This window comes from Juglans regia, chromosome 7, assembly GCF_001411555.2.
Source record: "Juglans regia cultivar Chandler chromosome 7, Walnut 2.0, whole genome shotgun sequence".
Taxonomy (NCBI): Eukaryota; Viridiplantae; Streptophyta; class Magnoliopsida; order Fagales; family Juglandaceae; genus Juglans; species Juglans regia.
Window position 1 is genome coordinate 22,564,089 of NC_049907.1, and position 15,748 is coordinate 22,579,836.

General features: G+C 37.0%; 1 protein-coding gene across 2 annotated transcripts; it reads left to right on the forward strand.

Annotated features, from left to right (window-relative positions):
• The first annotated feature begins 2,029 nt into the window (after nt 1-2,029).
• LOC108996651 lies at nt 2,030-9,436 on the forward strand. 2 transcript variants are annotated; one of them, XM_018972663.2, is made up of 13 exons: nt 2,030-2,239; nt 2,373-2,559; nt 2,774-2,846; nt 3,435-3,582; nt 3,670-3,779; nt 4,424-4,564; nt 4,638-4,779; nt 4,850-4,993; nt 5,659-5,819; nt 5,916-5,990; nt 6,153-6,291; nt 7,897-8,160; nt 9,009-9,436. In XM_018972663.2, exons 1-13 carry the CDS (start codon nt 2,048-2,050, stop codon nt 9,165-9,167), a joined length of 1,935 nt encoding a protein of 644 aa, XP_018828208.2. In that variant the 5' UTR covers nt 2,030-2,047; the 3' UTR covers nt 9,168-9,436. The 2 variants fall into 2 exon arrangements, with proteins under 2 accessions (XP_018828208.2, XP_018828209.2); XM_018972664.2 differs by having other exon boundaries at nt 8,069-8,160; nt 9,009-9,125.
• The last annotated feature ends 6,312 nt before the right edge of the window (nt 9,437-15,748 follow it).

The window sequence follows — 15,748 nt, forward strand, 5'->3', positions numbered from 1 at the left end:
CAAGAAACTCTCCCCCTACCTCACCTCGTAGTACTTCTCCACCTATGTCTTCTTCTTCACAGGTGTCTACCTCTTTCTATGTCACCTTCACAAGTCGTGTCTCCCATTCTTTGGCCTCAACTACATCCTCTCCATTATCTCAATAATTACCTCCTGCTCCTCATACTCACTGTATGGTAACTCGTTCATAGAACATATCTCAAAACTAAAGTAATTCACTAATGGCTCAATTTGGTTTCCCCTGCTAAAGGCCCTTGCGGCGAGCTTATAACCTTTTGACATTGAGCCGACATGTTTTTCTCAATCTTATAAGAGCCCCACCTGGCGTCAAGCTATGCGCAATGAATTCGATGCTCTCCTTTGGAATGAGACTTGGGACCTCGTTCCTCCAGAACCTACTATGAACATTGTGGGATGCAAAAGGGTGTTCAAATTTAAGAGGAAGTCAGATGGTATTATTGACCTCCACAAGGCTCACATTTCACACCCGAACGAAGCATATTGAGATTGATTTCACTTCATTTGTGATAGAGTTGCTTCCAAACAATTGCTTGTGAAGTTCCTATCTACGAAAGACCAACTTGCCAATGCTCTTACAAAACCTTTACCTTTTCCTCGTTTTGTCTTGCTACGGTTCAACCTCTCTATCGTTGCCATGCCATTGAGTTTGTGGGGGTTTGTTGACACATCCTCACTAGAGATCAGTTCAAACTCTATAGTTGTTCCAGATATCTCTCAACCAAGCACCTCTCAAGATAAAAGTCATCTGCAACAAAAAACTTAGCTTGAGTTTTGAAATAGTTTCAAATATTAATTTATCATCTTTTGAATGTATCTACAACACCTGTAAACATTTCTAAAATACAGACACCCATCTCACCTACGTTTGGGTTGAGAATTATCCAAAATATTTTTGATCTTTTACCCAAATCTAAGCCCCTCATGTTTAGTTCTCAGCCAGTAGGTTGTTATTATGGTCATGATCTCCAGATAGGAAACCTACCTCCGAGTTATTCATGATATTGCTCCAATTTGTCATCTAGATGTAATTCATCCAATTGAATATTGAGTTTACAGCCCAAATATTTTTCAGCTCTATGGGATTAAATCCCGATCAAGTTATTGTGATTTAACTAAAAATGAAATGCCTTCTATTTTTTTATCCAAAAAAAATAAAAAAAGTTTCAATTTCACAGCTGAGCGACCAACCTAAACTATTTAGAACTTAAACTCATCTCAACTCATCATTATAACTTTTTTAAATCTCAACACAAAATATAATAAATAATTTAACTTTTTCAAATCTTAAAATAATAATAATAATAATAATAAATATTCTAACAATATTTTATCATCTAAACTCAATTCAACTCAATTCAGTTCAACATCCAAACGTAGTCTAAACAAGCACATAAATCATTTTAATATTTATTAGTCCAAAATAAAATGGCTAAAAAACATGGGAACCTGATTTCTCAATGTCCCTTATAAATAAATTTTTGAACAAAAGTTATTATTTTCCATTTAATAACAATTTTGGAGAAGTTTTCTAGATCTCGTTTGGTTACACAATTCAGATAAAATATTTTGTTGAAAGTTGAATAAAATATTATTATATCATTTTTTTTATATTTGAAAAAGTTAAATTATTTATTATATTTTGTGTGAGAATTTTAAAAAATTATAATAATTATATGAAATGAGATAAGAACCAAACTTGCACTAGGGTTCGTTTGTATAATAAGATGATATAAGATAGTTTAGATGAGTTAAATAAAATATTGTTAAAATATTATTTTTTAATTTTATTATTATTTTAGAGTTTAACATAGTTGAATCATTTATTATATTTTATGTAAAAATTTGATAAAATTATAATGATGAGATAATATGAAATATATTTTTATCCAAACAGGGCCTAGCTGAACCTAGGGCTTTCCCGCTTTTAAAAAATAGCGCCAAACGTCTCTATCAGTTTCCCTCTCCAATGGGTCATTAAATGATTTCTCTTGGAAACTATGCTAATGGCACTGGCGGTGTCTCAGCTATGGACGTTGATCCGTTTCTCGAGTTCATCGATTATGCGAGGTCTGTGCTCTCTCCCGCAGACGATGATTCGGATCCTAATGGAAACTGCAGTGGCCCCGGGTGGAGCTGGATCGCTTCTCGGATTCTCAAGACTTGCGTTGCCTACTCGAGCGGTGTCACCGCTGCGATTCTGCTCTCTGATCTCTCTCAGGTATCGCTATTTGCAATCTTTTCCTCTGCCGCCGAAAAATTATAAAAAAACATATGCATTTATACGGGGGACAAGAAAATCAAGTCAGAAGTATTGAATTTCATCTTTGTTGATTTTTTATCCCATTTTGAAGGCTTGGAACGAGCAATGTAGGGCTGGAGCCCCAAAGAAAAGGCCGGAATGTATAAATCAATTGAAAAAGAACCATAGGAGAACAAAGCTTCCAAACACGGTTTCGATTGACACTATATATGACAGAAACTTCCTTTCCTTGAGTAGCGTCTTGGAGGCTGTTATTGTCGATGCCTTTTCTCTCCCAGGTAACCTATATTTACGAGTTAATATAATTAGCATTGTCCATGTGGATTATTATGAGGCACTTGCTACAATTTCAAAATTTCATGCATCCTCTTCATGTTTCGTTTCAAGTGCTCAATCAATTTTCTTCTTTGTGATACAGTTATGAAACTTGAGCTATGATGTCCTTTTTTCTTCTGTTGACTAATGTTTTTGTTATTATGGACTTTGCTTCAGGTACAAACATCTACATGCTTACTTTGGGGGATTTTCGAAGCTCCAACACCATAGACCTTTATCTCCACCGCAGGTAAGCCACGGACACAAAAGCAATCTACTATTGGTCTTGCAATTATACATCTTTACTAATAAAAGAGGACACCATTTGATTTTCTATCAGAAAAGTAATGCTCGCAAGGCAATACCATGAGCTTTTAGTATTTTGAGATTTAAAATATCTGTTTTGATACCCTTGACTCTGAACTTCAGGCCACAAGAACTACGTTTCTCTATTGTTGTTTTCCTGTGGGATTACTCCTCTTGCTTATTCCACATGTACTTGCTGGTATTGCAGTTAAACCATTAGCATTTTGAGCTTTTGATTTTGAAGTTGTTGTTCAGTTCCCTCCTAGTTGGTAATTTATAGTTAAATTAGTCTGGCTAGGCACCGGTGGAGTATCCATGAATTGGAAGAACATTCTCCTTGCCATAATATTTTACTTTCTTTACTTAATGCCCAGCGTGCTTAGGCAAGGAAAAACATGTATTGGATCTTGTTTTCTCTTGTTTTATCAACTATTACGTGTGCCTTTGCTTCTTTTATGTTTATTTGCATCCATTTAGGTCGTTTGGACTTAAACGTTCCTATGAAACTTAAAATAGAGTTTGTCTGTAGCAGATATTATGATTTGGTGGATCCTCAGAATGGAATTCTGAAGAAAGGGAGGGAGATTTTACTCACTGGATGTTATCTTCGTACAGCTGCCGAAGGATCTGGGTGTCCAAGACTTTTGCCTACAGAGTATTTGGTGATATTGTTAGATGAGGTAACTGACACGTTTCTATTAACTATCTTTTCACCTTCAGGATCCTTCCTGCAGCTGTTATTACATCTTCAATATCCTTTACTACAGGAGGAAGATGACGATGCAATGCTGCTAGGAGCTCAGTTTTGTTCAGATACTTTCTCTTCCATTTCTCCTGATGCGGTAAAAAAAGGGGATTCCTTTTCATTGCTTGCTAGGTAAAATATGATTAGTTACAACCATGCCTTTTGCTTCTTACTGGGTCAATCTTATATTAATTGTTCCAGTTAAAGTTCCCTTATAATCTCTTACTTGTATTACATATGTTCACCTGTGTCGGTTTGGGGACTGGTCAATTCACTGGCAGGATTGCTCTGCAGCCCAAACCCCCCCCCCCCGGTTGCCCAAATTATTATATTTCTTACAGCCTTACTAAAATAAAATAGTGAACTAGTAAGCCATAATTATGTTAAATGAAGGTAATGGTCAAAACGTTAAAATTTAAAGGGCTGTGCATCAATTGAAAAATACCAAAACCAAGATCGTTTGCTTTCAGGAACAAAACCCAAAACTTTGAAAACCTCTCATCTAATCCCATCTTATCATTACAACTTTCTCAAATTTCCACACAAAATAAAATAAACAATTCAACTTTTTCAAATCCCAAAACAAAAATAATATTAAAAAATATATTCTAACAATATTTTATCTTTTTAACTTTAATTTCAACTCATTTCATTTCATCTCATCTCATCTCTAAAAACAAACGAGGCAGTTTGTACCATGCTTTCATGTGTTTACTTCCTGGTGAAGGTCAGTTTTCTCTATTCAGAAATTTCATACCTTCGTTTTTTATCTGCAGGATTGAGTCTATTGGGTCATTGGAATTTCAGGGAAGGTTTGGCAGCCTACAGAGGAAACAAATTACACTTGTTGATAATGATGGTGTCAAGTTAAAGTTTGTCTTGTGGGGTGAACAGGTTCTCCTTGCTAACCTTTTCAGGTAAACTCTAGTTCAGGATTGAGCCTTTCTTCCTATCCTTTTCCCATGAATTTATAACTTGTTTCCTTTTCAGTGTCTCAAGTATGCTCGCGCTGGATAGACCTTTTATTTCAAATTCCATAGAGAGTACAGTTGAAACAAGTGATGATTTTTGCCTTGAATACGGTAGTGCGACACAATTATATTTGGTTCCTTCCATTCAACATGAGGAGCAAGTAAGTTATCGACTATAGTGTGACATGTTGTTACCCTTTAGGATATTCAATTAATTTGTGTGTTACTCAGGTATGTGTAGCATTGACACAAAATCAATATCAAGGACCAAGGCTACTGAATACATTGGATCCTAGTCAGGATCCTAAAGTTTCACAAGTTTCCCTACCCTGTGATTCACGGGGTTCGATTGACTTCAGTAGTTATCCTTTTCGAGTGAGTTTACTGTTACTTGCTCTCCTAGATACTATTTAGATGTAGTTCCGTTTCCTTTTCTTTCTCTTTGATGGCACTGGCATCTGCTTTTAAAATGTTGTATTATTTGAAGGATTGAATATGGTTACATTTTTAAACAATAATGCAACCAGAATATCAGCTTATACTTTGGCTTTTTATACAACTTTCAAAATGTCATCAGGCTATTGTCATCTTTATACCTCAGTGATCATGATATTATATAAACTTTGCTAACTCTATCTAAAATCACCCTTCTAGTTTTATCTATAGTCTTTTTCTATTGTGTTAAAGGCTTCATGATAGTCAACGACTCAACATCTGTTGGATTGTTGGATTTACTTTCATTTTTCATTCTTCCATAAAGACTTAACCTAATTTAAATAACAGTGCGTCTCTGGGTCTGCCAAAGTTACATGCCATTGAGAGTTACATGCCATTGAGATAAATCACCATGGATGTGCTTTATGCAATCATATGGACCCGTTCCTAGTTGTACATACTTGTTAAGCGATAATACTATGGTATTTTCTATCTGCATTTTCACCCTTGTATCCTAGTTTGAGTTTGAATCTTTTGCTCACTAACTTGACTTTACTCTTTTTATTATTTATAATTAACATTCTCACCTGTGCAAAGTTTTGCAGTCATTTGTAATAGACCTTCATGACAAGATGACAGGCATCAGCCTCTATGGTGTTGTTACAGATATTATCAAAGAGAAACATGCAGCAGAAGCTCTCTTCTCTCTGAGAATTGAAGATACTACTGGAGCCATTTGGGTGACGCTACATTTTGCCAAATTTTGGTAGATTATTTTTTTCTAACTAACATCCATTAATTTAATGAAATTATAGGTATTAAACTTTCATATATTTGTTTCACTCAAATTATGGTTTTTTAGGTCATTGGGCCGATTAAGCTTTGGTCATACAGTTTATATTTCTGGTTTAACATGCTCTATGACAAAGCAAAACCGGTGAGTCCAGCCTTGGTATTCATCGTTTGTAGTTACTGTTTATACATTATGCAATTATTTCCTCGATTCTTGTGGCTTTCTAGTTTGGTTTAGAACTTGTTGAACTTCTAATGGAGTGCTATGAAAACTTCTAATCATGTGTTTATTTAATTTGCTCGACAGCCTGGAAGCATTATGGTTTGAGAATGATATCAGATCTTCTTTCTTCATCCTTAGTTGCTTGCCTGCATTGATAAACTCTTCTTGCCTTCATAAAGTCTCAAACCTTTGTGATCTATCTAGCCAGACTAACAGCACACAAGTATGGGTTTCTCATGAGTTTTGGTTTTGTTTTGTAATTCATTCATAATTGAATGTTGTTTCCATATGCTTATTGTATCCTGTGCCAATGTTAGGTAGTTGATATAATATGTTTTTCTTCTCTCCGGGACAACCAGGGAGAATGATTAGATGCCATGCATAATCTTGTGCTTCAAAAATATTAATTATAATGATAGAACAGATCGCAGGCATGGGTTGTGCCTTACTCAGATTTTTTTTTTTATTGGCACCGGGTGTCCGAGAACAAAGTCCCAACTAATCCCGGGGGTGCATAGGCCCTCGGCAAGGAGTTTCCCACAAGTGCACCTCGGGTGATTCAAGGGGAAGTTCCCACAATCCGATGGCCCCTAAAAATTATTTGCACCCAAGAGGATTTGAATCTTAGACCTGGAGGGAGCATACCACCAAGACCAAGGCCTTTACCACTTGAGCTAACCCCTAGGGCTTTACTCAGATTGTACTTCACAATTATCTTACAGAGAGTTTGCTTACAATTATGGCCAATTCATTTTAATTTTAGACAACCTAGATATTAGGAATGGTTTTTAAGATTTATAGATTGACTTCTTTAGACTTTTATTAGAAATCCTGTATACATAAAATTGGATCAGTCTTTCGGGTTGGTTGATCACAATTTGGACAAAGTTTCATCTGGATGTTTGATTTTATAATAAAGAAAGATCCTACAGCTGCAGTTATATAGGAGAGTATTAGAAAATAACCTTCCTGCACAAGTCTTTGAGCAGCTAGGCACTAGCATTATATTTGGTGTTTTTATAATCAGAATGCACATGTCAGAATACACATATAAAGTGAATCCAAGTGGCTAAAGATCAAGTTTGTTTAGACAGAATCCCTAGAGATCAAGTAGCCCAAAGATCTCACGGGTGCAAGTATGTGAGTGCGTGTGTACTGTATAAAGAAGCTCTAAGGTCCCGTTTGGATACAAGAAGTGTTTCATCTCATCATTACAACTTTATCAAATTCTCGCACAAAATATAATAAACAATTCAATTTTTTTAAATCCCAAAACAATAATAATATTAAACAATAATATTCTAACAATATTTTATTCAACTTTTAACTTTCATCTAAAATCATCTCATCTCATCTCACTATCCAAACGGGGCCTAAGTCAATTTTATTGGATAATGAACTTTTAAGTTTGTATGTTCTTCTGCTTCTGCTTCGTCTTTTAAGGTCTTTTTGTGAATCCATAGCTCCTGCGGCCAACCTTGTTGGACATGCAGACGATCATATTTCAATTCTGACTTTTCATACATATACATTATGGTTATGGATCCCCACTCGAGTTACTCAATCCCACAAGAAACCTAAAAAAAGAGAGAATTAAGAATCTTATCTTAGTCAGGCGTATACCACAGATGAACATCATCTTCCCGCCACTTTCTTGCCATGTTTTATTCTTATAATTTTGATTTTTCACTTTCATTTATACGGTATGGCATTGAATTCATGTTCACCATTGTATGTAATTTCATGTTCTTGCACTGTTTCTCAAAATGTGGTATTTTTTTTTTTGTTACCTAATTATTGTTTATTTTCTTCCCAAACATGTGGACAGATATGTCGAGTGTGGCTTGACCAAATCGCTCATTGTCATGTTAAAAAGTCACATTCTCTTTGTGGTCATTTTGTTACCAAGACCCCTAGTGGGATTTTGGAATGCAACTTATGTCGTTACAGTTGTGATACCGAAGTTATGCGCACTTTCCATCTGAAAATCACTCTTGCAGATGAGAGTGCAAAAGTTTTTGCATGGTGTACTGGTCAAACGGCTGCAGAGTTGCTTCAAATTTCAGCTGATGAATTCCATGAACTGCCTGAGGTAATATATGAACTCATGATATGTTTTTTTTAGTTCCTACGTTTTAGTATCACCAGCTACATAATAACCCAAATTGGTAATTGTGAAATTCTTTTAGAAGAGTGATAGGTTGCTTCAAAAAGTAATGAATATAATAACAATAACATCCTAATTTAAGGTGCACAAGGACGGAAACCATGTACATCATTTCCTTTTTGCCTGCTCATCATTAATTATCTGAAAGAATCCCGGGGAATACACTAGGAAAATATACATGCTCTACTAGAGTACTAAATCATGTTTGCATTCCATTTTCTATGATTTTTTTATTTCTTTTTCATAAATCAAGAGTTCTTGTGGTCTACCCCATTAATTGATTTAAGAATTATTTGTACTGAATTGAGCTGACAGGGAGTGACAGAAGCGATTAATGTTCTGGTTATGAAGGATGCTAAATTTAGTGATATATTAAATTATTTTTTGAATAATTGTACTTCACATATAATACGTACATGCATGCATGCTATATCTATATATATATATAGATATATATATGCTACTACCAGTCTGTCCAATGTCAGCTTTTTCTTAATTATTCTGCATCACTAACCAAAGTATTGTCTTTAGACTGACAATATCTTTCTGAGTCAATGAATACTGCTACAATACATAACTTCACATAAAATATATGATATTTGTACTGTGTAAACGAGGTTGTAATCTACAAAGCGTGAATAGCATAGCTTCGTATTGCTCTGATTATGGGTATCTCCTTTTGGGCAGATAATATTTGCAATGTTAAAGAAACTGATTTTTCTAGAGTAGAAAGTGCTCATTTTTTTTTCTCCCAATTTCAATCTATTTTCCAGGAAGAACAAGTGATGTATCCTTCTTCGCTAGAGAATGAGAGGTTTGTAGTTGCACTAGTAAATTGCAAGAGGCAGGGTTATGCAATTGGTGATGGTTGTCGTATCCTTGAAAATGATGGTGTGTCATGGGAGATAACTCGTGCATTTAAGTGTGAATAACGATATGTCTTATTCAAAAATGGATGTTTTGACTAAGTTACTAACCAACTTCACTTGAGAAGGTGGACTGGAACTCTTTGTCTTGATGGAGATATGGTGATGGTCTTATTGATGTGTGGAGCGCAAAGGTTATGTACGAGATGCAACGTTTCTTTGTAACAAGCTGGATCATGACGCAAGCTTAATCTGAAGCTTCAAAATCAAAAGTTGGAACTCCTAAAAGTAAAATACTCTGTTTTAGAGAGTAAGTTTATAAACGGAAAAATAATGCTAGATACAAATCTCAAATTTATAAATGTGTCTTTTGCATGTAGATATAAGATGCCCTACTTTGAAATTATCAAATAATTAAAGATTAGAAAAAAAAATTTCGAAAAATGGCCCCTTATAGATGTAAAACCATTTATATGTATATATATATTTATCTGTTAACAGCTGGTTTCTATATGGACTATGCTAGCCGTAGTTGTTAGGTATTTTGCTTTTTTTATTAAAAAAGATACACAAATTCATTATAGTAACGTTTTTAAACATTTAAAAAAAATGCATAAGCATCAAACCCAAAAAACAAACCTATGGGACAAATTGATATTTTCCATTTTTTTTTCTCAACTATTTTCCATTTTTTATATAATGCATTGGTACAATATGATAAATTCAACTCCGACTCCGCTTTAGCTTCGACAAGTAAGAGTTGGAATTGGAGGTAACGCCACTTTGATTTGACTCCGACTCTTACCATGGCTTCTGACACTGAAATGTGACCAGAAGACTCTTGATTTGCCACATAAGTTGAACTCAAGAGATCTGATTTGGGACATGGTTGTCTTAACGCAACACATTTATGAGAAAAAGGGGCACGGATTACTCGACCTGTCTAAGCGAGGTCGAATTTGGGCTTTTAGCTTTGAGTTTTTTTTACCTTCGTAATTAGCCCTTTTTAAAAAAAAAAAAAATATATATGCGCTTTCAAATTTTAATTTTTACAAAAAAACTAAAAACTAAAAGTAAATCATTGATTACTAATTTACTTTTATACTAATATATAACTTGTTTTTTATACTAGACTTATATTATAGTATCTAATTACATGTTATCATACTATAATATTACATATTATTTTTAAGGAAAACTCTAAAGTAAGGCAAGTTGGTGTACCGATTGAATACCGAGCATTGACTTGGCTGTACCGTTTAATGAAATGGTGCGTTTTAATTTAACAAGAAGATCACGTTTTGGGCAGAATGGGGTAGAGCAGAAAATGGGGCAATTTTATCTCCTTCTCCGTAACCTAGCCTGCGGAATTCGTTCTCCTTCTCAAGTCCTTGAAGCTTTACTAACCATACTAATCCGAGCATATTACAAGTTGATAAGAGAAGTAAGAGGATGTGATAAAAGTACCACTTATTCTTGCTTCATAAATCTGTTTGTACAGCATCTCCTTCAGAGTCAATATTGGCTTATCTTCTGCGTATATCTTTAATGCCAAATCCATCGTTACAATCATTGTGCAAAGCTCAAGAAGATGAAAGGGCACCAGATAAAGGAAACCAAGTTGAACCAGTTGATGAGAAAAAGCCGTTCTTAATTCGGTTGTAACTTCAGAAGTTACTATTGACCAACGATGATATTCTAAGTCATGACTATAAGACTGCTCTAGAATATTTGACAGAGTTCTTTGAAGGAAAAATTCATAGTAAACCATGAAGAAGAAAATAATGAGGGAAATGAAAAGGATGAAGATGATGAAATTGAAATTCTTGGAAAAGATTGTTGGAGCTGCTTTAAGGATATCAAGGACCTCCAGTTTCTGGTTTGGCATGGCAAGATTGTCCTTTAGTAGCTTTTGCTCCAGCATCAGATGCATGTTCTCCATCTCTGAACCTTTTCCAAGCCCAAGTTTCACCACAATGGAAAGATAAGCACCACCATTGTAGTTGGAGGCTCCCCGTCGAGAGCAGGGCACAATATTCCTCTGCTTTCTCTTCTACAGTGTTTTCCTTTTCCTTTTTTTTTAATAAAAATAACATCTGACAACAAACAATTAAAATAATAATTGGTGCGTGGGCTGGTGCGCCACTTGTACCTAGAAGAATTGTATTTTTAATGTCCAATTACATGTTATTATACTATAATATTAGATGTTATTATATTATACTAGTGTCTAACTTATTTATAACTTATTTCTACACTATACTTAGTTTTAGTGTCTAATTACATGTTATTATATTTTAGTAAATTAATATTATTTGTTATTAACTTATTATACTAGAGTTATTAGTTATTTTTACACTAGTGTCTAATTTATTTCTATACAAGACTTATACTATAGTGTCTAATTACATGTTATTATATTTTAGTAAATTAATATTATTTGTTATTAACTTATTATACTAGAGTTATTAGTTATTTTTACACTAGTGTCTAATTTATTTCTATACAAGACTTATACTATAGTGTCTAATTACATGTTATGATATATTAGTATTACATGTTATTATATTAATGTCTAACTTATTTTTAACTTAATTATATACTAAACTTTCTAGTTTCTATTTACATGTTATTATACTTTAGTCAATTAGTATATGTGTTATTAACTTATTATACCAAACTTATTTAAATTCTAGTGTCTAATTTATTTTTATATTTGATTATGTATTGTAGTAATAATACGACGTTTACATATACTAAACTATCATTAGTCTATTTATATTATAGTATAAGTATACTATTTTATAATAATGAGCTCATACTAGTATATTATTAAATTTAACTATATAAGTTCTAGTTATATAATCATAAAACTATATTAATATATATGATAAATATATAGATAAATACATGTTTTATAACATATGTACAATATCAGAGTCGGATTCAGAGTCGAAATCGGAGGGCAAAGTCAGAATCGGAACAAAAAGTCGGAGTCAGATCGGATCGAAGTCGGAGTCGGTCTAGCAACACCTCCGAATTCGACTGAAAAATTAAAAATAAATCCGACTCCAACAACTATTTTGTCGGAGTTGGAGCGGAGTTGTATTTGAAGTCAGATTTTTGAATTTTTACTCAACCATAGATGTTTTGTTAGGGACCTCGGTCTAGTCTCTAAACACTAGGTTGTCCTCACCTTGGTTCTCCTCGTGATGACCGATGGTCTTAGCCCTCTTGCTTGATCTTTGATCAATAATGGCAATTATGAGTTCCTAGGTGGATGAAGATATGGTGTTTAGTGATAGAAATGATGATGATGATGAGTTCGGGTGTTCTAAGTGATGAATATGAGTATTTGATGCAATGTGGAACAGATTGAAGGCTGCCCTTGATGTTGGGGCCACTTGATGTATGGTGAAGTGTAGCTAAGGTTTTGGGTGGTGGCTAACGGGGTGTAATACCCAGTTCCTTCTTCTTACGTACGCTTCTCTCTTTCTAACGTATGTTTCGTCTTGATGACGTAAGCAAACCCTAAAGGCAGAGATTATGTGATCATCTTCCTTTCTCACTACCGACTGCGAGTCACGTTATGCGTGTCGAACCATGATAGCGTATCTCGAAAGATATCGTGTGACTTATAGGGCACGTCCAGTGTTTTAAATATGCTGGAAATATTTATAAGGAGTATTTCCATCATTGTTGAATTAAGATTTGATCTTAAATACGACAATCATAATATTATTGAAGAGCTCCAAAAATATTATAATTGCCGGAAATCATTTTAATATTATTATTAAAATGATTTCAATTACTTAAGATATTATGGGATTTAAATTATGTTGAGAACTTTTATTAAATAAACGGTTTAACCCTTTTAAATATGTTAAGTGAGACTTCATCATTTTATTAATGATGAAGAATACTATTTTATAAACTAAAGTTAGTTTAAAATAATATCTACCCTAATTCCTCTAAGTGCTTTTAATTAAGTTAATGTTTTACGCATCTTCAAATCAGTGTTTTAATTATTCGTCGTTAGATCGTCGTGTAGACCCTCAGACGAAAGGACTGGGTTAAATACCCAGACCCCTCTCTTTTCCCTCTCATTTCCCCGTAACCCTCTCTCTCCTCCCTCTCTCCTTCGGCGTACGCAGTACGCAGACCGCCTCACGCCGAACGGCTTAAGGCCTCAGCCCGGCGCCGCCGTGCGTCGCCAGGCCACACCGCCGATACCATCGGCTGCTCCTCACGCCGGCGAGTCCATCCATGCCGACCTCTCCCCCTCACGCTCTCCCTTTCTCCATTTTGGGACTGCACAGCCCGTATGGGCTTAGTGCGCGTAGCGCCGCCGTGTGCCGCCCAATGGCTCCACCGCTCCCACGGCGAGCTCCTCTCCCACCGGCCATCATCCTCCACCGAAGCCAACCCCTACGAAGCAGTCCTCCCCCTCCTTCCACGGCAAGTACCCGAAATGGGTCTCTAGCCCATTTCCCACTGTGCGCCGCCGTACGCGGCCACCCACGACCACCCATGGCCACCATGGACCTCCTCTCCCTTTCCCCGAGCTCCTCCATGTGACCCATGGCCAGAAGCTCTCCCTCCACCTCACGGCTCCTCACTCACGCACGCACGGGTTTCACGCCGTGAACCACCGTGCACCGCCACCCATGGCTGATGACCGCCATGTCCAGCCTCCTCAGGTCGCCACCAAGCTAGCTCGACCTCCCTTGGCCCCGATCTGCCACCCACGGGAGCACACTCTCTCTCACTCTCCCACGGCTTCTCCTCCATGGAATGGCCAGATCTGCCACCGTGGCGCCACCTCGACGCCACCACGAGATTCACCACACCTCATTTAGCCAAGCCCTAGGTCTAAACCATCACTTTATATGATGGGTAATCACTGCACGTAATGGACAGTCACTGCGTGTGATTGACCGCCACTGTACATGGCTAGATCCGCCATGTTATGCCCCTCGCCATCATCACAAGGCCATCACGAGCCTTTCCAAGACCACACCTAGCTATCCAAACACCTAAACAGTCACCGTACATGAGTTAGCCGCCACGTACGACTCTTCCGACATCATCGGCTATGACGATCGGCAAGCAACGCACGGGTTATCCCGTCGATGGTATAACCCTCTATCCCTTATTAACTATGTTGGATATTGATTAGTTGACTAGGTTGTGGACTGTGCTGTTAGTATTTGTGGAGTTGTGGCATTGTGATGAAGTGTTGGGCATTCTGTGTAGTGAAGTGTTGGGCTTATCTGTATTGGATGGAGCTGCATTGCGCCGTGTAGTGTACTGTGATGTGTTGGGTGTAATTGGGAAGTGTGCTGTGTAGTGTGATTGGGAATACGTGCTGTAATGGTGACATGGTGTATGTGGAATGGATACGGTGCACACTGAGTGTACTCTATGTGCATGTGGCGTGTTGTGTATGTAGGGAGTACATGTGGAATGTACTCCATGTGATGGTGAGATGCACCATATGGCGGGTACGCCATAGTGGTGACATGCCGTGATATGTATGAAGGGAGTACACGTGGAGTGTACTCTATGTGGTAGAGTAATGCACCATGTGGCGGATATGCCATAACGGTGATGTGGCATGTGGGATGGGGATAGTACACGCTGTGTGTACTTTATGTGTAGCGTAATGTGAGACAAGGAGAGTATATGTAAAATATACTCTCTTGGCGTGTCGTGGAACGGGATGAGTACAAGTGGAGTGTACTCAGTGGCGTAATGCGTGTAAGAGGAGTACATGTAGAATGTACTCTATGTGGTGGACGATGCACCATATGGCGTGTATGCCATATTGGTGATGTGGTATGTATGTGGAGAGTACATGTAGAATGTACTCCATGAGATGGTACGATGCACCATATGGCGTGTATGCCATAGTGGTGATGTGGCGTGTTGTATATGTGGGGAGTACAAATGGGATGTACTCCATGAGATGGTGAGATACACCATATGGCAAGGATGCTATAATGGTGATGTGTCGTACTGTATGAAAGGAGTATACGAGAAGTGTACTCCATGTGATGTAATAATGTAACATATGGCGGGTATGCCATAGTGGTGATATGGTGTGTATGGATGGAGTGCATGTGGAATGCACTCCATATGATTGGGGATGCACCATATGGCGTGTAGGCCATAGTGGTGATGGAGCGTATGTAAAGGGAGTACGAGTGGAACGTACTCCATGTGATGAAGTGATGTACCATATGGTAGGTATGCCATAATGGTGATGTGGTGTGTATGAAGGGAGTATACGTGGAGTGTACTCCACGTAGCAGCGACACTCCGTGTGGCGTATCGTAGAGATAAGGATGGTTATGTGATTGATGGGCGTGGAACTTGATGGATAGTGTCGGGAACTGTGGAACAGTGTCCCGAAGTAGTTATGGCGTAGCCTGTAGTCTGAAGTGACAGGTGTCACTGTGATGGACTTATGACCAGGAGTATGCGCAAAGTAGCGGAATAAGTGTAAGAGTACGCAGCGGAAGCATGACTGGGCAACGTCATGAAGTGACGTGGTTATTGGAAGTCATACTTATGATGGGTGAAGTGTTAAAGTGTAGAAATGGCGTAATGGGAACGTGACGAGATGTCACGATGTGACGGGAGTA